This window comes from Lissotriton vulgaris, chromosome 3_1 (assembly GCF_964263255.1).
Source record: "Lissotriton vulgaris chromosome 3_1, aLisVul1.2, whole genome shotgun sequence".
NCBI lineage: Eukaryota > Metazoa > Chordata > Amphibia > Caudata > Salamandridae > Lissotriton > Lissotriton vulgaris.
The window spans coordinates 518,570,690-518,597,753 of NC_141689.1; the positions used below are offsets into that span (position 1 = coordinate 518,570,690).

The 27,064-nt window shown below is 44.9% G+C and overlaps 1 protein-coding gene across 2 annotated transcripts in view; it reads left to right on the forward strand.

The window, feature by feature from the left end:
- The window catches only part of CERT1 (ceramide transporter 1), an 881,084-nt gene that overhangs the window by 736,188 nt on the left and 117,832 nt on the right, over positions 1 to 27,064 (forward strand). For both annotated transcript variants that reach the window (XM_086960766.1, XM_086960767.1), the window contains one exon: positions 26,102 to 26,231. In XM_086960766.1, coding sequence (XP_086816892.1) covers positions 26,102 to 26,231 — 130 coding nt within the window. The remainder of the gene's footprint in view (positions 1 to 26,101; positions 26,232 to 27,064) is intronic.

A 27,064-nucleotide genomic window follows, 5' to 3' on the forward strand; every position in this document is an offset into this window, starting at 1 on the left:
AATTGCTCTGCTTGTCACTTTGTTATTTCAGCCCAGTTTCTTTGTGACTCTGCCACAGGGCGACCGTTGGGCCGGTTATCTGCTGCCTGTTCGGATTTGTATACAGGGCTTCTCTGTATCTCCCAGTACCCATCAACCACTTATTCATGCAGCAGGCCGGTTCTTCCTGCGTGTAATGTACCCACTTATTAATCAAAAGTTGTGCTGCCCAGTAATATGCTTGGGTATTAGGCAAAGCAATCCCCCATCGTACCATCCCCTAACCAGCTTGTGGGCTGCAATGCGGAGTGGCTTCCCATCCCAGAGTCGGGTTCTGACTTTCCCTTCTATCGATTTGAAATATGCTTCGGGGACTCTGTATGGCGTGTTTTGCAAGGCATACAAGAAGCGAGGCAGCGCCATCATTTTAAATAACGTTGCGCGCCCCAGTAGAGGCAGCGATGTCAATGTCACACATCTCCTTGCAGCCGGTTTAGTGTACCCTGGAGATTATGTTCATAGAAGAGTTCAGGGCTAGTCATGGCGAATATCCATAAGTGTAGGAATCCCCTGTCGGTATTGTTGCTACACATTCAGCTGGCAGGACTGGGGCTGGACCAGAAAGGAGATAGATTACCAATTTGGCCCAGTTGATGGTATATCCCGAATATTTATCGAAATTGGAATAAATCTGGAGAACCCTATTAATAGAGGACCTAGGCAACTCTACATATAACAGAATGTCATCTGCGTAGATAGAAATGTTGTCTTCCCACCCGGCTGTCAATCGTAACCGCTGAATCAAAGGATCCCCTCGTATCCAACTCGCCAAAGGTTCGAGAATTAGTGCAAATGTAATTGGTGACATTGGGCAACCCTGTTGTGTCCCTTGGTTTAAGGTGAACGCCTTTGATGTATGTCAGTTCACCACTACTTACACAAGTGGCTCTGCAGTTGGATCCACTTGATAAAGTTTTTCCCCAACCCCATACGTTCCAGGACAACGAATATATATTGTCATTCAACGTTGTCTGAGGCCACGCGAGCGGCTAATGAAAGTATTGCAGTGTCCTCCTGAATAGTGTCTTTCCTTCCAAACATCCCATTCTGTCGCCGTAGGTTGAGAGCAGTATTGCGACCCGGCATAAATCCGGACTGGTCCGGGTGTACTAATTTGGTCACGATTGGGAGTAGCTGCATCGTTAATAGTTTAGCCAGAATTTTAACCTCTAGTTTAAGCAGAGATCTACGGCGATAGGAGGGAAGGTCTTCCAGTAGTTTTCCTTTCTTATGGACTACTACTATGGAGGCCACTTGTAGAACTCTTGGCAAAGCACCCACGCGTTTGGTCTCGAGATACATATTGAGCAGGTGGGGTCACATCTTGCACATGTCTGGTAGGGCCACACTATGTAGCGCCGGGTGGTTTGTAGACCGACATATGAACACACCTATCCTCCCACTTGCCAGATAATACCACAAAGCGGCCCTGTGCATCTGTATGAGAGTGTGCTACTATAAAGGGAAAACTTTTTCATGAGTAGCTCTCTCCCCAGACCCTGTGGTAAATCTTGCATGTGCAATTATTGTATAACCCCACCTATCAAGTGCCTTACAAGTGTTCCCTGCAACGATATCCGGTGCCTGCCGTTTAATGTACTGGAGCACTATCCCCCTCTTGAGTTTGTCTCCTAGACCGTTGACATTCCCGGAAAACTGTTTGAATGACGTCTCGGCTCCCCATTCCCCCTCCTCAGTGGCTGTGTCTATCCCTGAAGTTTTTTCCATCCCAGGTGGTGGAACCCACATGTCGGGAGCATCCCCCTTGTTTATCTGTTTTGTAAATTTGCTTGCATTGATTGTCATGGTCTATGCACTGTGATATTGTCGACGTTAAGAAGTGTGATTTGGTTTGTACAAGAACATGAGCTGCTTGCTGATTTCCCTGAAGAGTGTAACGTGAGCTAAATCAAAACCTTGTAACTTGATAACATCACCCCCCTGCATGACCGGTCTTGAACTGCCTGCCACCCCAGCATTGCAGAGTGCCCGTCGCCCTCTTTTTCCTGTTTCGGGGAAGACATGGACCCGTTGTCCCATTCTCTCATCCCTGTTCACAATAACTAGACGTGGTACATATAATTTATAAGGGTGTAGTCGTTCCATATAGTCAGCCATTTTTGCTGTGGAGGCACTGCACCAGAAAACCACCCCTCCATTCACTATCTTTCGACCCTGGCTGATACACGGTTCAGTCCATTGTTCTACTTGATTATTCTCTACTACTACAGGAAGTTCCAGTTCACTCTGTGTTATTAGCTTTAGTTAGCTGCTTGGCTGTCAGTGTTGTGAAGTGTGTGCCTAATAGCGGTTCTTTATTGGTGGGAGTCCTGTTTTCCAGACCGGGGTCAATCGGTTTCTACGATTTCACCATCTGCCGCCTGCGTCTGTTTGAATTGTCCGGATCCCCAACTCTTCGCCATTCCCAGATTGCTTCAGGCTCTGTGAAAAACCATGTTTTACCCTTTGCCTCAACCCTCAGTTTTGCAAGGAGCAGCATTGCGTATTTCAACTCTTTCTCTCTGAGGGATTTTGTTTACATTGAGGAAACTTTGTTGCAGCTTCGCTACTTTCATGGTTAAATCAGGGACGAAAGTTATAATCTTGTTTTCATACTTGAGCGGTGGTGCGCTGCGAGCGATCTGTAGGATAACATCTCTGTCCCTAAAATTAAGCATGCGTGCCAATATTGGCCTGGTATGCTGTCCCGGCTTAGATCTACCACCTGGTACTCGACGTGCCCTTTTCATGAAAAAGTAGTTAGAGAAATTTCTGGGCTGCAATTGTTTATTGATTAACTCCTCAACAAAGAGAACTGTAGTGGGCCCCTCCACTCTCTCCCGCACCCCAAAATTCTGACGTTGACGTCAGGACCTGCCCTCTAGTCGTCCAGTTTATCCGCCAGAGCTTTACTGGTGATCTGCAGTTTGGAGACTTGTTTCTCCAAAGTCTTGGTATTTGTGACGAGACCATGAGTTACCTCTTTCACCTCTTTTACATTGGTGTCCATTTTTCACAGGTCCGCGCAAATCAGGGCGATTTCTGTGGATACCGTATCTATTTGTGACTCCAGGGAAGTGTGCACCCTGGTGATAGCCACTACTATATCCTGCAGGGTGGGGGTGCCCTGCTCCACTGGTATCTGCTGCATATCCTGCGCTGGGTCAGATTGAGTACTTGCTCCTTCCTGGTTCTTATGCCAGGAGAACTGGTCCAATATTGGCTGATATGAGCCACGTCCTCCCCTACCACCCAACATGACCCTGATGCCGTAGGGTTGGAGTAATTTTGTTATCTTTAGCATTGAGCCTTGTGGTAATCACCGCCGCCTGCCCAGGGAGATACCCCCACTCAGCCTGGCTGTTTTCCCCTGCCGGACTCTCACTAACAATATATTTGTCCCCAGCGTTTTAATCTCTCAGGACAATAATTACAATGGTGGGGCTCCAGCTTTGAGAGTCTGCGCTTTAATTTTGTTTCAATGCCCAGGTAGTTGGAGCTGGTATATAGTCCGGGCGAAGCTGACGTCTCGACTTTTATCCAGAAGTACTCCGTGCCTGGGTTTCACCCGACGTGGTTAGCAGCTTCACTCACAGTGCTCTACCAGAGACTCTGGTTGTGGCATGCCCCTCCTCCACGGTCAGCCACTAGTTTTCTGTTTCATCCAAGGCCCGCCGGCCTCACCCCGTGTGGGTTGTGGGTCTCTCCTCCACTCTCACAGGCGAGCGGAGTCACTGGCAGACCAGAGCCAACCAAGAGCAGCACTCAGCTCCATTGACAGAGGTCTTCACCTCTCGCCATGGGACTGTTGGGAAGAGCGAGCCCGCCTCGGCCGACGATCGTCGCGCACACACATGATGTAAGGTTAGGAGCGGAGCTGCTCCTCTGTGCCGGACACTGACGTGACACTGCAGCTTCCTTCCCCGCACAGGCTGCAAGCTTCAGCGGGGCCCGCTCAACCCCTGCCGGTGATTCTTTCCTGGTGGCCTTGCTTTCTCTCCGCCAATAAAAGAATCCCTTCTCTGGCTCGCTTAAAAAACGTCAAAACCTTCCTAATGGGCAAATTCCTCGCCTAAATTTTGCCTTTTTTTCATCCAGAGACCGTGCTCTACTTCTGCCTAATGCATTCCCCTGGAGTACCCAGACTCTATCCACCCGGCACCTCCGGGCATCCCACCACTGTCCCCTTGTTTCTCGTATATTGTAAAATGTAATTACCTGTCCTTTTATCCCCTATGTATCCAGCACCTCCGCCCATCCACCCCACCACTAAAAGTTTTTTGTCTACTACTGCGGATTCCTGTAAAGCGCTCTGATACCCTAACTGGTCAAGTTTGTGCTTTATAAAAACTCAAAATAAATAAATACAATCCCAACCCGGGGTGGCTATTGGCTATCAGGCCCACAAATAGATGCCGGATTAGTGATGGATTGGGAGATAGAGCCACGTTGGTGTGTGACCATCTTCTCCGGCAGTTGGCCACGCTCCTCAGCAGTTTTGGATGCTGAAGTTTTCATGGCGACTCTCGCTCAGAGACTCTTCATCTCAAGAGGAGCTCAGGTCTCTTGTACACCTTTCTGCCCTACCACCTGTGTCCAGAGTTCCCAAGAAGATCAGGAACAACCAGGCCCAAGTCATCCTTGTGGCTCCAGATTGGGAGCAGGTAGTCCCGTATCCCGAGCTCCGAGCATCGATCCTCCGATCAGGCTGCCCCTTTCAAAAGAATCTTCTGTTGCAGGGGAGGGTCCTCCACACGAACTTTTTAACTCTTCGCCTTCCTGTATGGAGATTGAGCAGTGGCAGTTGATAGATTTCTACCTTACTCCTGAAGTCTGTAATGTTATTCTGGCAGCCAGGTGTATCTCTACCAAGATGGTATACACCTATCAATAGAACGTTTGCATCTTGTTGTACAGAAAAGTCTATTGACCCTCTTTCTATCTCCTTCTCTGATATTTTACTTTTTATTATGACCCTTGCCCAGCAGGGTTCTGCTCTGGGCACTCTGAAAGAGTATCTTTCTGCCTTGTCTGCCTCCTTGCGGCTGCCTGATCAACCCACCTTATTTAAATCTCCCATTGTAAATAGATTTCTCAAAGGTCTTGTACATATGTTCCTTCCTTCCCCTTTTATTATGCCTCAGTGGGACATTAATTTGGTTCTCACATTTATGTGTTCTCCCTTCAATTCTTTACACAATTGTCCCCTCTGGCTGCTCACCATCAAAACAGCCTTTCTTGCGGCCATTACATTGACCAGAAGGTTGAGTGAGCTGAAGGATTGATCATCCAAGCCACTCTTCCAGGTAGTTTTTCCTGACAAACTGGTGCTTCACACTAGTGCCTCTTTCCTTCGAAAGTGGAACATTTCATGTGGTCCAATCTGTCACCTTGCCCACTTTCTTTTCTCCTCCACATCCCTCTAAAGAAGAGGAATGACCTCACCGTCTGGACCCAAAAAGAGCATTGTCGTTCTACCTTGACTGCGCAAGAGAGTTCTGGATGGACAATCAACTCTTTGTGGGCTGTGTTGGGGTGAAGAGAGGTTGGGTGGTGCAGAATGGGTCGTTCTCTGTGTCAAGATCAGCTACACACTGGCCAAGAATTAGCCTCCTGTAGGCTTCAGAGCTCATTCCACCAGAGTTCAGGCTGCGACCAGTGCCCTAGCCCATGGAGTTCCAGTCCTTGACATCAATGTGGGTGTCTTGGCACATGTTTACCAAGCATTACTGCCTGGACAGTCTGGTCTGCAGGGACAGGCACTTCACCCGTTTGGTCCTGCTGGACTTCTTAGTCTAAATTTATGTGCAGACAACACCCGGGTGTGGTTTGCTTGGGAATCTTTTCAAAAGTAAGGAATCTGCTGCTAGATGGTTCTATCAGATGCACAAGTTACTAATCTTCGGTAAGCCTAATCTGCTGCAAAGACCATATCTAGCCTCAGATTCTTTACCAACCTGCCCATCCCCCCCGCTTTGTGGACAGGTTTCTAGGGTTAGGGATGATCCCTTTCAGAGCCTTAGTTTCTACACACCAATGTCCGTGCACTTCATGGCTCCGCGCTTCTGGCGTGGAAACTCGTGAAACCTATGGCACAGATGACGCTGACGACACCATATGCAGCCGACCACCCCCCTCCTCCCCGCCTCCATCTACCAGCGCATAGCGGTAGGGCTCCCAAAAGTGTCACGCCTGGGAGGTACGTAACTTGTTCGTATGTGTATGTATGTCTTCCATTGTGTTAAAAAATTAGGCCGCATTCGACAGCTATCAACTTTGAGTTTTACAAAGGTTCCATGCGACCATTATACAACAATCTGATCATATATCAGAATTACAATTGACCAGCCAGCAACGCAATTAAGGCAGTAGCTAACATAAGGATTACCAGTCAGATCATTACATTCAGCTGGCCCTTTGTTCCCTTGCAGTTCAATATATACATACTTGTAGTCATCCCGACCGTAAACTCCCTTCCCACAACGGGAACTTAGCGCCACAACTAACGTTTCCCATACTCTTGCTGCTTCCAGGGCCTCTTGCTCCCCGTTCTTTTTGCCATCTGCATCCTGATCACCCCTTTGCACTCCGCCCACTTAAGGAGTTCTACTTTCCACTGTGCTATGCTTTGACTCTGCTTAGCTTTTCAGTGCATTGTGATGTCTCTTTTGGCCAGTAGGAGGCCCATGTCTAAGAAATTACTCATAATTGTGTTTTTGGGCGTGTGAGGGAACCAGTGTAAAATGCAGCATTTTTGATTCTGCTCTATCTCTGTCACTGATGTCGGTCAGTAACGCTGCTACCTCCCCCAAGAAGGTTCTCCGGTATGGGCAGTCCCAGAACATATCTAAAATGTGCTCCTTCCCTATTGCAGCGCAGGCAAGCTGCTGCTTGAGTTGGGATTTACTTATTAATCTTTTCCGGGGTGAGGTTTGCTCTATGTAGGATATAAAAATGCACCAACTGGAATCAGGCATTCCTGGTGCTCTTCCAAGCTCTCGCCACTAATTCCCCCCAGGTCTTCTCTGGGATAGCCTTCTCAAGGTCAGCCTCCCACTTGAGTCTCAGTTCCGATAGGGGCAGTAACGTTTCACAAATTATGCGCCGGTACAAGCACGTTACCGCCTTGAATATACGTGCCGCTGAAACCACATATTGGCAGTACAGTGAGGTTTTTGGTTCGGTGAGCCCCCTTTCCCTGTGTTTACGTATGGCCGTGGTGAGGGCTGAGCGCAGCAGGAAATCCACCCCGGGCAAGTCATATCGGGCTTGCAGGTCAATGAACGGGATCATGGCCTGCTCCTCGTAAAGGTCTCTTATGTTAGTCAACCCTTGTTCCGTCCAGGTCATCAGCCTCTGCCAGTTACCCCCATGTGGTAAGGCCGTATACATAAGTAATGGGATTTCCGGAGCGTAAGGGTGTCTGATTTTGGCCCACCGTAAGCACCTGTTCCAGCAACATCGTGGAGTGTTGAGTTCCGTGGTGAGGCTTGGGGTTCGAACAGGAAGTCGCAATATAATTTGGGATAACAGTATTAAGGTCACAAAGTCTTCTCGCCCTACTTCCTCTCCCCTGACACAGTTAGCCATCCATTATGTGAGCCACTGAAATTGTGCCTCTAGGTTTTAGGCCTCAGTCAGGCACCGCTCGTCCTCCCTTTGCCCTTAAATGCATGAGGAGAGCAAGCGCCAGCCTGCGTCTACCTTTACCCCATAGAAAACCCGTGACCTGTAGGATCCCAAAGTAGTATAATAACCTCGGCTGGGTCACCATTTTAAGCAGAGCTATGCGGCCGGCTACAGATATCGGTGAGTAGCCTCAGAAGTCGAAGTTGCTTTTTGCTCCCCTGATGGCCTTCCCTATATTACCCTCTAGTATGTCTTCCTGAGTGTGGTACATCTGTGTACCAACCTCTGTTTCCTGTGGGCCTGCTCATTCATCTCTTGCAGGGAACTGGCAAGACTTTGCCCAGTTCACCTTTAGCCCTGCGACCCTGCTGAGGTCCTGTAGCAATTCTTTTGTGCCCTGAAGCGCCTCCCCTGTATCAGCCAGAAACCGCAAAATATTGTCGGCATAGAGCGCAATGTGATGGACCTGCTATGTTTGTTGAGACCCTGATAAGATTGCCCTGATCTACTTTCACTGCTAGCAGCTCCATTGCCAGGGCAAACGGAGGCGAAAGGGGACACCCCTGACGGGTACCTCTCCCACTCTGCAGGCGTCTGATATTAGCCCACCAGTTTTAACTGTTGAGGGGTGAATTAGACCCTCCTGTGGTGGTCACAGGCCACCGAAACACTGTCTGTCTAAAAGAGCACAGATGTGAAACAAAGGTCTTCGTTGTAATAGCACTTTTATTCATCAAATCATTAACACAGCAGAGAATATATTCATCAATTCATTAGTTTAGAAGGACTATTTAAAAGTACAATAGCAATCAGTCAGAAATAGCAACACAAAAATACATATTTGTAACGCTCTGGTGCCTAAAAAGCAAAACCCTTAAATGAGAAAATTAACCATGCAAGAATTTACAATTTCAAAGTACATTTAAATGCAATGAAAGGGTGAAATGTCATGGTCCTGGGGCACTGAACCAAGGCAGCTTAATTTGAGGGGGTGCAAATTTATGACAAAATAAACATGTAAACAATAGAGAAAAATAGCTATCTGATTTATATGAAAGAAGAACCCGTTTTAAGATTCAATAATGAGCCTGGGAGTCTTATCAAAGTCTTGGCATTTAAAGACACATTTCTGGAGTGAAGAACAAACTCATGCAAATCAAATCTATTTTAAATCAATGGAAATACTTTCAAAATGCAAAGTACACTTGACTGCAATGCTAAGAATGCACACGTTAAGTTAGGAGGGACAACCATTATTGCTTTGCAATTGCAATAATATTTTAAAATAAGGGCAATGCAGAGGAGAGAGAAAGAGACCGTTTTAAAATACAATAAGCAATTAGAGCTTCAGCCAAAGATGCTTAGATAGAGGGCTGAAGGAGACCACACAGGCATCAGTGACCCAAGGGGTCACTGCAGCGGGGTTGTCCGTCTAATGGACTGAGGAGCAGATCTGTATACTCTTTCAATGATATACCATTGACCACAAAATGACAACATTATCAGGTGTCTTTGACCTACAGGACTAAGTGCCACCCACGCAACAAAAAGTTTCTCAAAAGGTCACTGGATGTTTGACCATGAATCATAATGAAATTGAACATCTATTGACCAGGATTTGCGTCACTTCAGGGTAACTTTTATAAGAAAGCGGAACATTTAGGAAGATATTGTTTGCATGGCTTAGTTGCATTAAAGCTAGCAACAGATACAATAATATGAAAGAGGGCAAGTGGCCCCAACCATCAGGTATTGCGTGATGTCTCTTTTAGCTCGGGAAGTTCCCTTTTCTGCGGGTATTGCTATTCTTGCGGTATCTACGTGGGTGTAGGATAAGAAGTGCAGTTTGAGGGAGTGGGGGCCCCCGGGGGAGCTGGGACTCGCTGAGGAAATTGTGTGAGACACACTTTGGGGTCTATTCATAGAAAAAGTACAGCTGGGACAGTTTGGTCAACCTAACAGATTCCTTTAATGCTAGCTTGTGGCGTTTATCAAGGTCTCATGCCTCCGGTGTGGGCAGAATTGGCCTGGGGTAAAAAATAGACAAGTTACATAACTCTGGCAGTGGAGTCCAAATACAGGAGTGCCGTCCAGCTTACAAAATAGTCTCCCAGCACCAGCTTCCACATCACGTGGAACAAGCAAGGCCAATCCAGCCTATCAAATGCTTTTTCTTTGTCAACTGTAAAGATAGTCGCCTTGTCTACCCTATAGGAATCAGCCTCCAGCACTCACAAAAGGCGCTGAATGTTTAGCGCTGTGTTTCTGGTGGGAATGAACCCGGATTGGTCTTTATTTATCAGGGTGGTCATGTGGGGGAGCAAGCGAGGAACCAATATCCTATTCCGTATTTTGTAGTCTTAAGTTAAGCATGGATAGCAGGCGATATGCTGTTTTATTCCAGGGTGGCTTCCCCGGCTTGAGTAACGGTTTGATGATCGCCTCTCTAGTAGACACAGGTAAGTTGCCAACCCGTTTTGCATCTTTGTGCAGGTTTACCAGCCTGGGGGCCAGCAAATCAATACTAGGTAGAATTCAATTGGTAGGCCTTCTGTGCCTGGTGGTTTATTTTGAGCTGTGTTCTTAATAGCCCCCCCTTACTTATTCAATCTCGACTCCTCGCCCTAGGGTATCTGCAACTTCCTCATCCAGGACTGGTAGTTCCAGGTCTCTTGTGAGCTCATTCAGAGGTTCCTGTGCTGGGTCCAGCTTACTCCGGTTTAGTTCTGTGTAATAAGCTGATAACAAATCCTCGATGCCTTGCTGCCCATTCCTCATGGCCCCATCCTGGTCCCAAAGCTCCAAGATCACTTTACCTCTCCTGGCAGGGTTAGCCAACTAAGCCAGTAGAGATCCTGACTTGTCCCTTACCGAGTGAGCTCGGGTGACGTATTTTTTGTAATCAAAACAATGAAGGCATTCTAATTGCACCGCCACTGACTCTCTAGCCTCTAAGAGCTTACTCTGCTTGTCTCGTTTCTCAGGCCTATCTCTTTCTAGTGTCCTCAGGTGCTGGTCATCCATCTTTATGTCCTGAAGTAGCACCTTTCATGTGCCCATCATTTCTGATATACATCGCCCCTAATGGCCTCTTTACACGCGTCCCATTCCACTATCAAGTTTGCTGCAGTATTAGCATGGTCTTGGAAAAAATTATCAATAGCTGTGCCTATTGCTTCATGAAACATCTGGTCCTTTAGGGCCAGAGGTTGCAAGCACCAGGTGGGGATTTTGGGTCGCGCGCAGGACAATTGTAATCCTACCATCTTAGAATTGTGGTCAGATAGCATCCTAGTGAGGTATTCACTGCTGCGAACCTCCTCATGGACATCAGGGTAGCACAGTATGGCATCTAATGTGACATGAAGTTCATGCAGGGCTGAGAAAAAGGAATAATCCCGGGTCACAGGGTGTGAGCCGTCCATGAATCTATCAATCCTTCTGTTGCTAGCTACATCGGGCCTCTGCCAGTTTGTGTGCGGGTGTGTCAGGGATTGGAGAATGGGAACTGTCAAGGTTGACATCTGCTGTACAATTGAAGTCGCCTCCCAGTAAAACTTAACCTGTGAGTACTGATGCCAGTTTCCCAGAAAAGTGTAAGAAAAAAAAGGCTGGTTGGTCCGAATTAGGTGCGTAAATACTACCCAATACGAGATCTCTGCCATCTAGTCTCCCCTAAACTACCACTTATCTGCCCTCTGGGTCAATGATCTGTTTCGTGCACTGAAAAGGTACACCCGCCCTCACCTATATTAGGACTCCCCGTGCAAACGTAAGTGGTATAAAATGCGTGACCCTTACAGCGATGCTGCATCATCGAAATGATGTGGTTTTCCTGAAGTAATGCGATCTAAATACCTCTGCGGACCATATATGAGTGTATTTTATGACGCCGTACCATTGAGTGTATCCCCCTCACATACCACAAAATGCATTTTAAAACTAGTGGGAATTCCATTGCCTTAGGAAAGTTTTGTGCTCACTAAAAAATGAACCCTTGTGACACGGCTGACCCCCCCTTAACATTCCCCAACCTAGAGAAACACCCTAACACCCCGCCCCAGGACAAGTACCGGAGAACTAGTTCCATCCAAACACTGCTTCATCATACAAACATCCAATAGAGTTACAGGGGTGACCAACCGCGGACCGTGATTCCCGTCATGCCGCCTCCCCAGAAAATGTGCCAAACTATTCACCCCGGACCAGCTACTTATGGCCCTTGTTACCGTAGTACAGACAGACAGTTCTTTGAGATCTCCCTCAAGCACAAGCGTACATCAGGTCCTTGAAGTCTGCAGTGTGAACTACCACCTCATTTTAGTCACATAAAATTGTCCTCAGAAATTTGGGGAGTGACCCTGGGCAAGTCCATTCCAGAGGCGTCATCACTGTGATATGGTGAAGTTTCTGATCTTACGGTGTGCAGTCCACTATTACTTGAAGTAGGGATGGAACATTTTTGTATATGTGCCGATATGGCCTGCAGTGCTTTACAACGTTTGAGGCTGAGCTCCCTTTGTTTTGCTGTGAGGTGTCTGTTGCAGAGAGTTCGGAGAGGAAGTACGATGGCCCATAGGCCGCCGCTTGTCTAGCCACTCCCAAGTCTCTTGCGGCGTCGTAAAGAATAGAGTTCCCGCGGGGTTCGCCACTCTGAGTCGTGCAGGGAACAGCATTGCGTATGGCACTTGTAGGCATAGCTTTTTTTTTTTTTACAGCCAAGAAGGGCGCTATTTTCCGCTGGACCTCCCTTGTGAAGTCCGAAAAGTTAATTATAGCACTATTGTCAATTGGCAATCTCGGTTTTTGATGAGTTCGCTGCAAGATGCAGTCGCTGTCTGTAAAATGTAGAAGAAATGCCACTATTGGTCTTGGCGGGGCTCCTGGTTTCGGGGGTCTTGCTGGAACCCTGTGAGCTCCTTCCAGAGCATAGAAGGGTGAGGACCCTTCCGGAGCGGATCCAGTCCTCTAAGAAGTGCACCATATTCGCCCCTTCTGTTTTTTCCGAAACTCCGATGACTCAGTTTTTATTTCTGCAGGACCTGCCCTCACTGTCTTCGGCTCGCACTTCCAACACTTTTATTTTACCTTCCAGGTTTGTGAGTGACTGCTGTATCCTGGTCACTGTCTCTGGGAGGCCATCCAGCTCTTTCTCAGTAGTTAACACCCTTTCCTTGAGCTTTCGATGGTCATCTTTTGATTGTCTTAAGTCCGTGCATATCGCGTCAATTTTCCCCTCCAGCACCTCTCTGGAGGCCGTAATCTCTTGCAGGATGCCAGACAGCGCGGGTTTCCTGGGATTCGAGTCTTTCCCCAGTTCCACCACTTCTTCGTCTGTCTGGGTACCGGGGGCGTCCACACTAAGGACGTTAAAACCTCTCTTCTTTAGTGTACTCACCATCTTTTTGGGCAATGACTGAGTTCTCCTTGCTAGTAACAGGTGCGTTCTGCAATACTGAAGTCTGCTTCGTTTGGGTACAGCTGGGTCCCATTATTCCACAGCCAGATCTCAACAATAGAGTGGGTTGCCCCCTGTTACCCAGATACCATGTCCGAATGCCGGCTCACCCCAGTAAGCGGCGGCGCACACTGTAGTCACTGTAGTCAGCTCCTGGGTTTGGGTCTGCCCTCTGTACTTGGATCTGCCGTCCTCACTCTTGTAAAGCTCCTCTGGCTCTGTGCAGCAAGGCGAGTTGCTGCCAATTTTCAGCCTCACTTACGTGCTGTGTGCCTCTGTGGTCCAACTCCCCCACCCCCACCCCCCATCATCGTGAATACCTGCCCCAGATTATGTCCCCTGCTGCCACCGAGTTCATCTCACCATTGCCAATGATTCTCTGTTTCAGGATTTGGGGAGTAGTTCACTGGCATAAACGGTGCCTCGCGCTCAACAGTGACCGGTGTCCCTCGTAGAGCAAGGTGATCTTATGCAGATGCCTTCCGCTTCCTAGTGAGCGGAGTTCGCCTGCGTTGGGCCTTCTCCTATGCAGTCGTCAGGGGCCTGTTCGCCTGCAGCAGTAGATTTCATCTCACTGGGGTGACCCAGCCCCCCCCCCCTCTCCCAATATGCCGTCTGTCTCGCCAGCCACGTACCAACACTTACTTTGTCACTAGGTCCTTCATGAAGCGTGGAGCGTGTCTCCTCTAGGTCTCGCCGCCTCACCAGCTGCAGCTCTATATGCTTCACTGTGACGTGGCCATTGTCTTGCTGTCAATTCTGCCGCTAGTGCTCCGGGCTCCTTAAACAAACCAGGTGTGCCATTTTGCCGCCACTCCCGCTATATCGAGCACTCCTCACATCAGGGCCGCCATATGGATTTCTATTCTTCTCGACTCCCTCGCCTCATCTGCCGCTCCTCAAGACCCTCTGCTAGGCGGGATGGGCTCCTCTGCAGGGCTCTGTCTCTTTGTTGGCGAGTAGCGGTGGTTACTCAGTGCCTTTTATGGCATCTTGTTGCAGTCGCCGCCAAACCTTCTAGCTTGATTTCGACTCATTAATTTAATATTTTTGCAGGCAATGCAGGGCGCTCCCCTACTCACACGCATCACCTGGTGGCCTCCAGTCTACAAATCTGCACCCCCAGCTGTGCCTGGGTCACAGGATAATAGATTACTGGGAAGCGGGGGTCGAAGCTTCTTACCTCGGTTCCCATCGGCTGCAGGCTACGCCCCCTCACTGTATTCTTTAATGGCAGGGAAACAAGCATTTCTGATTTCTTTCTGTGCCTGACACGTTTCGAAGCCCCCAGCTCCTTAATCATAGGCTTCACTGAAATCTTGCAGACTCTCCCAAATACACCTTGGTTTGCATGCTAAGTAATTCATTGCCCTCCGGTGGGCCTCACAGATGAGTGTGCTTCCCAAACCATGGTGGAATTTTGTATGTTGGAAGCCCATTCTTCCCCTTCAGTGAATTCTGCATTATTCCAGTTTATTTAGGTCCGTATTTGCAGCCCTCCAGTGAGCCACAGAAAACAGACTGGGGTGTGTTTGGGAGAGTCTCCAAGATTTCAGTGACGCCTATGATTAGATATATACACATACACATACACACACACACACACACACACACACACACACACACACACACACACAAATGACCGCTCCTGTCCAACTGGTCTAGCCGCACTCACTCCGTGAAGCAGTCAAGGATACCGGCAAGTCCTCTTACTCTTATTCATGACATTTTTATTGCATATTGATATGCTACAACACCCAACTCAGAACACCTACACATTTTGGCTTACGCCTTCAACCGGACAACCCCATTCCCGCAACCATTGTGATATTTGAAAAAACATGACCCACAATCACTTCCTACTTTTAACATGTAGACTGCTCTATATATTTTGGGTCACCAATGTACCTCCATGTTGGGTTATATTGTAGCACATACCTCAATATTTCAACGTCAATTCATCCTTTTCGATTCAACATTTCCAATGTAAATATATTTCTATAATCATAACAGTCCTCCTGGTGCATCATACAGCATGGAACCAAAATCCTTAACCCCATGCGCGCTAGCGCAATTCCGCTCCTGTGCTGAGTTTTTTAAAACCGCACTTTACGTGACGAGCTGGGCTCGTCATCAGCGTGCGAGGAGGCTACGCCATGACGAGCCCAGCTCGTCATGAGCGTGGAAGGGGTTAATACATTCAATCTATGTAGATCTCATGACACAAGTCTAAAAAAAATCTTTTACACTCATGTTACCCCTGATTGTCAGGCGTGTTTGTGTGTGTGTATATGTATATGTGTGTTAGATATAAACCCTTTCAGGCATAGAGTGACGCATAAATTATGCAAAAAAAGGAGAGAACTCTGGGTAGTTCTCATGTTTAGGTGGAAAGCAGCTCCTGTTAGAGCACTCTCAACACCAGCAACACTCTAGATCTGCTCACCTCAAATTTCTGTTTTTCTATCAAAGTCTTTAAGCATAGGATTAGCACAGTGCTATACACGGCGAGATAGAAAAGGACGAAGTCTTTTGCCATTTCTACAGGTAAGTCTTTTAAGCATAGGACTAACACAGTGCTGTCCTTGCCGAGCTGTGAAATGACAAAAGCCATTGATCACTCCAGGCACAGTATTACAGCTTTGAAATGGTAAAATTACAACTCAAGCCAACCTGAAATGAGTAAAAGCAACCCCTGACACAGTATTTCGCTCTAATTAGAGCTCTTCAGAGAGGTATAGCTTTGTCCAGACACAAGGGAGCACCCAGTATAAGTCAAAACAAAACCCTTTCAGGCATAGAGTGACGCATAAATTATGCAAAAAAGGAGAGAACTCTGGGTAGTTCTCATGTTTAGGTGGAAAGCAGCTCCTGTTAGAGCACTGTCAACACCAGCGACACTCTAGATTTATTTATTTAATTTATTTTTTACATTTGTACAGCGCTCTGTTACCCGTGGGTGTCCTGGCGCTCTGAAAACTCCGTAGGCACAGTCAATTAAAGCTTAATTAGTGAACAGCCAGGTCTTAAGAGCTCTCCTAAAGGCCATGATACTTGTTGATACATGATACTAGATGTTTTCCAACGATGCAATCCGTGACCGAGAAACTGCAGAGGAAGCACTTTTTTTAAATCTCCCGACTGTCACTAATGAACAACGCAATTCTAATGGAGAGACACAGAGTAAAGATGCCAAAGTGCTTTTAAAAACACTAGAGAAGTTGTTGAGAAACGAATTATCAAAATGGTGGGAGAAGAAATCCTTAGAAAAGTACAGGGACGCTATCCGAGTACCGAGGGGTCTTCGTGTCCTAATTTCCCCCACCTTTGAAAATCCGGATCCAGCTATGTTACACGAGTGGGCTGAGAACAATTTGTAGGCATCCATGAATATGATCCACATTTTAATAAAATACGCTGAAAGTGACCGCATGCTTTGTTACTAGAAATCAAACGCATTAATGAACAATTAGAGGCTTTAGGTGAAGCTGATCTTGTGGCTAAAATTAAAAAAGAAATCGATGCACGCATCAAGAAACACGAAGATGTAATCAAAAAACGTAAAATGTACAAATTTGCTCGAGATCAGAATGATTATGCCTCTGGCAGAATCTTTACATTTGTCCGGAAATATGATAACTATAAACGCCAGGCATTAACTGGGGGTAAACCACGGAGCAAACAAGTAGTTGGTGGTACGGATGCTATAGCGATAGTTAGTGACTCTGACTCTGCCTCACTAACATCAAAAAGCGATACAGATGACAACAGACCGGGTACTTCATCCTTACATCAACCAGGAATTATGCATTTCTCACTTGCTGATGAGCTGAATTTTGTGAGCGAGGACCGGTGGTATTCCTTGCGCCCCCGCAAACCTCTCTACACGCAAGGAAACCAGCAAACAAAAGAAGGCGTGAGAGGAGGGTCAGACACCGGCAAGCCTTCATTACGAGGCAATGCAAGGCGGACTTGGAAAAATTAACTAGTACTACACAAAATACTGTGATCAACTTGACCAACTTAACACTTTCAAAAGCCGAAGAACATCTTCTCTCTTTGGGATTATCATTTTGTCCTAAAAATATTTTTTCTTATTACCAAACACAAATTGATATATTCAAGTTTATAAGGAAAATTAAACTCATCAAATATTTTCAACTTAACACATTCCAGGGGAAAAGAACTATACCCACTGTGGATGGTTCTCAAACTGATGAAGGTATACAGGTCCTGCTAGACTTCCCGCCCCTTACGGTTTCCGCATCCTTAGCTTTGATGAGGAACCTTAAATCGGGCTCGCCGCTAGATCCTTGCCCAGCAAAATTCTTAGCGAGAATGGCAGATGTTGTCAACCCCATAGCCAATCCCATTCTTAACCTTTCCCTGAGTCAGGGATTTCTGCCTCAATCTTGGAAACAGGCCATGGTTATCCCTCTTATCAAGAAGCCTAACCTGGACCCAGAAGTGCCATCCAACTATAGGCCAATCTCGCTCCTTCCAGCACTTACCAAAATCTTAGAGAAACACGTTCATAGCGTGTTATCTAACTTCCTGGAGTCAAACGAGCTACTCCATGAGTCCCAATCGGGCTTTCGCTCCAACCTAAGCACCGAGACGGCGCTCTTGGAAGTCTCTGAGATTGTGAAGGAGGTGCTGGACACCGGAGGCAGGGTGATGTTAGTTATGCTAGACCTGTCGGCGGCGTTTGACACCGTCCCCCATGAGGATCTCCTCACTAGACTACGGTGCTCAACTGGTTTCGTTCCTTCTTAGCCAACCGCCGACAGACGGTCTGGGTCCCACCTGGATCTGCCGAAATGCCGCCATTGGGAGTCGGAGTGCCTCAGGGCTCCCTACTGAGCCCCACTCTATTTAACATCCTCATGACCCCTCTGGCGACATTGGCAGAGTCCTATGGGGCCCGGATCGTCTCTTATGCTGACAACACCCAGCTTCTGTTCACCTGCCGCAAGAGCGAAGAGTTCGATGGAGAAAGTATCCGTGAGTTCCTTGGGGCTGTTTTTAATTGGTTCCAACTCAACAGCCTCAAGTGCAACTCGGATAAATCCGAGATACTATTCTTCGGATGCCCATCGGAACCAGATTGGCATGGTTGGTGGCCCGCTGACATGTTCCCTCCAGCTCAGTCATCTAAATGGGCTAAGAGCCTGGGAGTCAAAATTGACAATGAGCTCTCGCTCAAATCCCAGGTGTCCACTCTTACGGGAACGTGCTTCGGGATCCTCAGGATGCTTCGTAAGTTCTTTCCTCTTCTATCCGAGGAACATCGGAGGATAACTGTCCAGGCACTTATAGGATCCAGATTGGATTATGCAAATGTTCTATATCTGGGTCTGCCAGAATATCTCCTTCAGCGCATGCAGGTGACCCAGAACGCTGCAGCTCGAGCGATTTTTGGCCTGCATCGCCGCACTAGTGCCTCCAACCTTCTTCTATCCCTCCATTGGCTTCCTGTACGGATGAGGATATTGTTTAAGGCCATGACCTTAGCCCATAAAGCCCTGCATGGTAATGGTGCAAAATATCTCCAAAAGAGGCTGGATTTTTACCGGCCTACACGATCCCTAAGATCGGAAACATTGGCTCTGGCAATTTGCTTGCCTTTAGGAAAGATTTAAAAACTTGGCTGTTCTCTGGTTAGTGCGTTTCTCCTTTTTTTAGGTTCCTGTCTTTTTTTACTGTTATGTTTTCCAGCTCTTTCTTTAGGTCTGGAGCACAAAGCGCCGGGACACTCCTTTGGAGTAGCCGTTGCGCTATAAAAGTCCCATTTTAACATAACATAACAGGTCAAGGATAATTCCAATTTACAAGTATTATATGATCTAGCTTATGAAGATGATGTTGAGGAAGCTCCAACTGTCAGTCAAGTGATCAACGTATATCAATCAGTACTAAGTCCTTTTCGTCCATAATCCAGATTTTTGCCTTTAATGCCAAAAAACGCGATCGATGTTTTTAGCGACAGTCATTACAGAACTCAAAGCTATGAATAAAAATGTCATGCCGCAATCCCGCAAAAGAGATTATCGGAATGAACAATACAATCAATTAATCAAAAAACTTCAAGGCAAATCTGATGTAATTATCAATAAATCCGATAAAGGCAGGAACATTGATTTGTGGTCCAAGAAAGACTATCTTATTGAGGCAGATCGTCATTTAAATGATCAAACATGCTACAGGAAGTCTTCTAAATCAGAAATGAGAAAAGCTGAAGAATCTACCTGCAAAAAAATCCATCATTGGCGGCGGATTGGACTGATTGAATTTTTTAACTAATGAACATCCCATTACATCGGTCCTCTATTTTTTACCTAAAGTCCATAAGCTAACTCAACCTCTGCCTGGGCGGCCTATTATCTCTGCTCAGAGTAGCATGAATGAAAATGTGTCTAAATATGTTGATTATTTTCTTAAGCCATTTGTGAACAGTTTGTCTTCATTTTTGAAAGACACTACTGACTTTCTCAACAAGCTCAATGATGTTGTCTGGTGTCCTGATTTTTATCTAATCGTGATGGACATAGTCCCTTTATACAAACATCAATCACTGCCATGGCATAAGGGCCACCAAACACTTTCTGATGAACAGGACATCTCAATGAGAGAACACAATGATATGTTGTTGCAAATTATTGAATTGTGTCTGACCACAAATTTTTTCCTATTCAACAATGAAATTTATCAGCAGTTGCGTGGTGTCGCAATGGGTTCATGCTTCTCCCCCAGCTAGTCATGTTTACATGTTGGCTGGTGAGAGAAGCATGTTCTCAGAACGACCCATCGATGCTGGTGGAATCTCATAGCATACTACTGGAGATACATCGACGACGTGTGTCTCATATGGAAAGGGTCTAGGGATGAAGCAAGGCAGTTTATTGAAGACATTAACACCAATGATTTGAATCTTAGATTCACTGTCACTATTGATAAATCTAAGGTTGAGTTCCTAGACGTTTTGCTATATGTTGATGAGGGAGTTCTACAGACTGTTACATCGTAAGTCCACTGCTGGGAATTCCATCCTTCATGCGCACAGCTCCCACCCCAGACACCTAATAAATAGCATACCGTGTGGAGAATTTATTTGCATAAGTCGTATCTGCAGTTCTGAATCAGTATCTAGAAAGTGTCAGATGGAGACATTCCAACGTTTTGTGAATAGAGGTTATACCAGAAAACAAGTGACCATGGCCTTGAACAAAGCAAATGCTAAACATAGGGAATCTCTTCTTCAGCCCAAGATTAAGCCTCATTCAGTTACAGTGACAGCTGACAATAACGTGCAGTCCGTTAGGCTCATCACTACTTTTAATGTACAAGAGCAGTCAATCCGTAGAATTATCTATTCTGAATGGCCAATAATTTTAACTGACAATATCTTGACGCCAATTCTACCTAACCTTCCAGCTATCACATTAAGACTGGCTCCCTCTGAGGGATGCCCTGGTGAAATCAATGCCTGGGGTGAAAGCAAAAAGTGCTCGGCTCATGAAACCAGGTTTCTTTAAATGTAGTTCCTGCCCTGCCTGCACGTTTGCTAAAAATTAAACTCACTATGTTACAGCTTTTAGTGATAAGATGGTGTGGCTCACTGGTTAGAGGCGGCAGACCCGAGAGCAGAGGACGGCCCGGGACCAGGGTTCGATTCCCGGCGCGGCAGGTTTCTGGACCAGGGTCAGCGGACTCGATAATTCTCTCGCCTCGGTGCCCACTCTGATCAGCGTTCACACTCGGCAACTCTGGGCATTAGCTTGCCTCATCTTCACTAACGGCCCCACCAGACCGCCGGGGATGCCTGGTCTCACCCTGGAGATACCCATTAAGGGACCATCTCTCAGGGAAGCCAGGAAGGGTTTCGCAGCGGTCGAAGCGCCTTGGGACCCTCCGGGTAAGTAGTGCGCTATATAAATGCCTATACATTTAAGATGGTGGCCATTAAGGAGCACCTGACATGCCGTTCTGAATACGCCATATACAAACTTCGATGTACATGTAACTTAGAATATATTGGCAGCACAAAGCTCCCTGTGCACAAGCGTATACTTCAGCATGTCAGGGCGATCGTAAATTCCGATCATAATTATCCTGTGGCAAGACATTTTAAGTCAGTTCACTGTAACAAACTGAAGGACTTTGAATACACTGTCTTGGGATCTGTTCCCAACCCCGGACGGGGAGGGAATCGAGATAAACTTCTCAGACAAAAAGAATCCCAATTCATTCTAGCTCTTGACACTCTAGTACCTATTGAGTTGAATATGAATGAAGATCTTCATAACTTCCTATAAGAATATATGATCATGTCCATCACCTTTGTATTTCTGTAATAATGACCTTTGAGTCATTTTTCATTCTGTTGTCTCCCCATTTTTATCTGAGTATTTTATACTAATATATGGAGATTCAATTTACATTGTAAGATTGCTTAGGCTTAAGCAACTTTTTGTAATCCTTTTCTTCTGCTGCTAAATAGCTTAGATATCATTTGCACTTTACACAGTTCTTTGCACAGACCGGACATTTGGCAGCTTTTTCTATTTTTGCCTTAATCCCTCCTCGAACTTTGGTTTCCATTTACAAAATTCCTATCTGAATATGCACTCGCACTTTATGGATCATTCTCTGTTGACTTATGGTAAAAGTATATCGTATGTACTAGGCTGTTAATTAAAGATCTGTCAAACAGTTATTTGAAGTTACACTTGCAGGTTATTCAGCATGATTTTGGGAATGGATTATACGATCTAAACACACTTGTGCAGATTACAGCATAGGAGGAAGAAATAGCTACTTCTGTTTATAGCATTCTCAAAAGGTTCAATTTATCATCATTTCTGAGTCGTGCTCTGAGCATACACATATATGCATTTTTTTATGGTTGTAGGAGTTGTGTAATCATTGATATGCTGGAACTGTTATTTGCACTTTATTATATATATATATATATATATATATATATATATATATATATATATATATATATATAATATTAATCGTCCTTCAGATACAATCACGCTCTGTAAAGTAGACGAGGCAAACCCAATTGAATTGTGCATATATTTTATTGAATGCCCGACACCATCGCCATGACGCGTTTCAGCCCTCATGGGGCCTTGATCACATGACATGAGTGAGAAAGTTGGAGATTATTTAAAGTGCTGGTGAATGACTTACTTCCCAACTTGTAATAAACATGGAAAACATACTATGTAGCTGACAATAGTAGTTCAAATCATGAGTAGTTCCGATGCCTGTAAAATACAATAATGCTGAACAACCATTTCACCTCCTATGGTAATATATCTCATAGGTTCAAACAGCATATATAATAAATATTATATAAATCACATAAATATTTAATTACATAACTACGGTTAAATAGATTCACAATGTTATGCTGTTGTAAAATGGCTCATGATGATAGCAATCAAATTCCAATTTATAAAAATCATAGTTAAATAGCAGCATATAAAATGATTTTATATTTAATAAAATCTTTTTAAAACTTTTATCTCGTGAGCGAACAGCATTTAAATGTCTATGTTAATCTACCAGCCTTTCGCTGGTATATCCATGTTGAAGTGGAGAATTGCGCCCAAGTGGGCCTATGGATATCTAACCACTTGGATCCGTTTGTCCTTGTGCAAATCGCAAATGGGAGTACGATAAAAAATTATTAATAAAGTGCAAACCATGTGTAAAAACTAACAATTCAAAATGACATTATATAACAAAGATTAAAAACAGTATCAGGGAGTTAAGAGGCAGCTAGTATGTATTCTTCGGTCCTAATGACCTACTGGAGATAGGTGTAAAAATCTTCACTTGTATTCAATCCGTGCGGTGTCTTACAGTCCATGAGAATTATGTGCCTAGTCCCTACTTTTCATAGCAGAGTCTCCCGGTCCTCACCCCTTCTCTGTGGTGGGACTGTGTCTATCACATAGTATTTCAGACCTGCTGTATTCTTGTTGTGCAATTCCTTAAAATGTCTTGCCACGGGTACGCGGTATCGCCGTTCGTAATGGCCCGTATGTGCTGGAGTATCCTCTTGTGGACCTGAAGCTTAGTGCTGTCAACATAGCGCAGGCCACAAGGACAATCCAGCACATATACCGCGTACTCCTTTTTGCAGATCAACTTACTCTGTATGATAGTGGGTTACTCAGGGGAGTCCTGTATTTCGTGTTTTACAAACAGAGCACTTAAGGACCCCCATGTTGCTGTTGAGCCATGAACTACTCATCCTAACCTCTAGGCTACTAGAAATGAGATGGTTGCTCATTGATTTAGCCTTCTTGTATGTGATGCTAGGAGAATGGGGCATTTGTTGTCCCAAAACAGGATCACTGGCTATTAAGGCCCATTTGCTATTCACAATTTTGCGAATACTTTTGTGATGACTACTGTAGGTTAAGATTAGTCTGGTTTCATTTTGCTCGGTTTCTTTCTTTTCCAATGTACTTACCAATGCCCTCGATCTACCAGGTTCATTGGCTTTCCCTATTGCCTTGTCCACCAGTTCAGGTAGATAGCCCCTTCTCAGCAATCTATCCCTACACTCATTCTGAGCTTCAGCACAATCCTGATCAGAGATTTTATATATATATATATTATATATATATATATATATATATATATATATATATATATATATATATATATATATATATATATATATATATATTAGTTAGGACCTAGCTACCATAGGAAATCCGCAACATTCTATTGGAATAACTTTGGCGCCGGTTGAGGAATTTGCGTGTAATTTTCCACGAAGGCGGCAACGCCGAAACGCGTTTTTTGACTAGATTTTGCAGCGCTGTAAATAAATATGGCATTTAAAACTATCTGATATAGCTTGGAGTGCCCTTAATTGAGAAGCGGTCCGAGGGATTTGGACCGTGTGTTGTTAAATATTGAAGCACCCCACTGTGCGGTAAGGAGGCACCCGAGGTGTTTGAGAGGAGCGACGGCTGGTGGAAGGAGTGAATATATATATATATATATATATATATATATATATATATATATATATATATATATATATCCAGTAGGTATATATAGTTAGGACCTAGTAACCATAGGAAATCCGCGACATTCGATTGGGAATAACTTTGGCGCCGGTTGAGGAATTTGCGTGTAATTTTCCAAAATTTTCGCAGCTCCGCTCCTTCCCTGAAAGTTTCAGGTGGATTCGTGAAGTGGGGGCTGAGAAAAAAGGGGGGTCCCAAAACGTGTTTTCCCCATGTTAATTTCCATAGGACGGTCTGACAAGTCCACAGCCCGAACCGCTGAACGGAATGACACCAAACTTGGCAAAATTGTAGGGACTGGTACGCAGATGTGCCTTTGCTATGTTTGGTGAAAATTGCTCCAGTGGTTTTTATGAAAATTATCTTCAAACACACATATATATCTATATGAGCTTGCCCGTATGCGTACCCTACGCGTACCGTATGCGGACGGTACACGTACATGCGCGTACCTCTACGTGCACGAGCTGCATGCTGATTGGCTGCCACCGTATGAAAAGGTGTATGTGATTGTCACGTGGATGATGTCATCAGTGATGTCATCACTGATGTCATTTGAGATGTCATCAGTGATGTCACTGACCATGTCATGAATGATGTAATATGTGACATCATCAGCAGTGGATTGCGGGTGCGCGAAACCTAGTTAGTCCAACTAACTATATAGGAGCAATTTCAATGGTTTTGTATGAGTGAAATGTCCAGCTAACTATAACACCCCTAAAACTTATAGTTTATTGAGTGAATTTCAAAGGTTTTTTAAATGCTAATTCCTAACTATATAAAGCCTGAAACCTATGTTTTTTTCATTTATTTATATATATATTTATATATATATATATATATATATATATATATATATATATATATATATATATATATATATATAATTACTTATGAGCGAGTACATGTATCAACCTCCCTATTAAAACATACAACACCACAGGTGCAATCCAGAAAGATATGGCTAGGCACCTCACCCATCGATTTTCGTGACATGGTTTAGTATTGGTGACCTATCTGCACCAAAGTGGCTAAATACCACCTTGGCAAACTCAACTTCTAGTAGCGAGTTCTGATAATATTATGCAGGGATACAGATTTCTCAATTTGATTTCTCAATTAAAATGTTTCTGGATATTCCCTTGAGGTATTCCTATGGTAGGGGTCTGATGAGAAGAGCGTTCGACTGGTTGGTCCTATGGCAATTTTGGTTATAGCCCACTCCACAAACCTTCTACTTTAGGAGGTACTGCTTTGGTGTCTATTTTAAATGTGAGGAATAGGTGGTTAGAAGTATCTCTTAGAAGAACATTTTACTTACTATCAGGAAACGAATGCTCTTTCTGATGGATACTCTACCTTACCACAAATAACTCAGTCGTCCAACTTCCCTGTTCTGTGGAGTGGTCTCTTCTCACCATCTAAAAGGTCTCAGGTTATAAAATATGCTCACTGATGTCTCCATTTGTTTTGTACACCACCTCAGAAGGCGCAGAAAGAGTCCTGCAAGAAACTGACTTTGGTGGGCAGGTGTTGTGCTTATATGCAGCTCTGCTTAGTCACTTATGAAGTGCATGCGAGCCTCAAGGTGCCGTGTGAAGTGCACAGGAGCACTCGTGCGAAAATTTCCCTATCAAGCCTTGCACTTTTGAGATATTCTTGAACTGATGAGTATGCAGGTAGAGTATCAATCACGAAGAGCTTTACCCAAGATAGGTAACTTGTTCTTATTGGTTCCTTCTCCCATGTGTTTCTAGTGCCTTCTTGGTAAAATGATTTCAGTGTATTTTTCTCTGACCCTTGTCAAAAACGATTTTGTCTCCTCCTTTGTATTTAATCTAGATAATTTATAATAATTGACTTTTTGGTGTGGTCTCGCATTTCTATTAATACTCTTATTCTCTTACAGCTTAGTAACCGATGCGTTCGTGCCAAAATCAACATTGCTTTGATTTGCCAAACGCTGGTAAGCCCACCAGAAGCTAATCGGGAAATAAGCAGGGATAATATCCAGTGCAAGATTACATATGTAGCAAACGGTATGTATGCAATTTGTTAGGTGATTTACAATTTTTTATTTGAAGTTAATTAGTTGATGTGGCTAATCTACAAAGCAACCTCCAATATTAGTGGTTCTGTTCCAGTATTAGTGAGCTAGGCAGCTGAATCAGATTGAGGTTGAGCCACAACGGAGACCATTTTAATCCCAGAGAGACTCTTTACTTTATGGTTGTCTTGGTTGTGTGTAAATAACAATAATCCGATGACCACGCCTTTTGTCCTAGAGTTTTTTCAATTTTGCTCATTTGCGTAATGCCAGTAAGATTTTTTGATTGATCCTTCGTATCAGTAAAGGGGCTATTTTATCCTATCTGAATCCTGATTACCAGGTACTCCACTGGTTGTGTTCCATGTGAATAGTGATTTGAGAAGGAACCCCTGACTCTAATATTGTAACCAAAAAGAGCATTTCAAAATTGTCCTGAGGTAATTAGATTGCTTCAGGTGAGGCTGGGTGTTTTAGTGAGGTCTCCCAAGCCTTTACACTATGGGGCGCTGCATCAACTGGCCAGGAGTTCATTGACTAGAGCAGAGTTTCACAGTGCCAAAATGTCTGCATATATGTGCAAGAACATAGATCTTCATTTCCAGCAAATTCTGATCCCCATAAAGTCCTGTTATACCACTTCGACAATCCATGGCCACAGCACCCATTAAAACTACCTGTATTTTGTGATTTTCTATCATGGTTCTAAATGTTGCCGTAAAGCCACATACATGTTGGGAACCTGGAACATTCTCAGTCTATCCTAAAAGGCAGATTATTTAGAAAAAAATAATCTCACCTTAAAGCTAAATTCTCCAAAGTTTT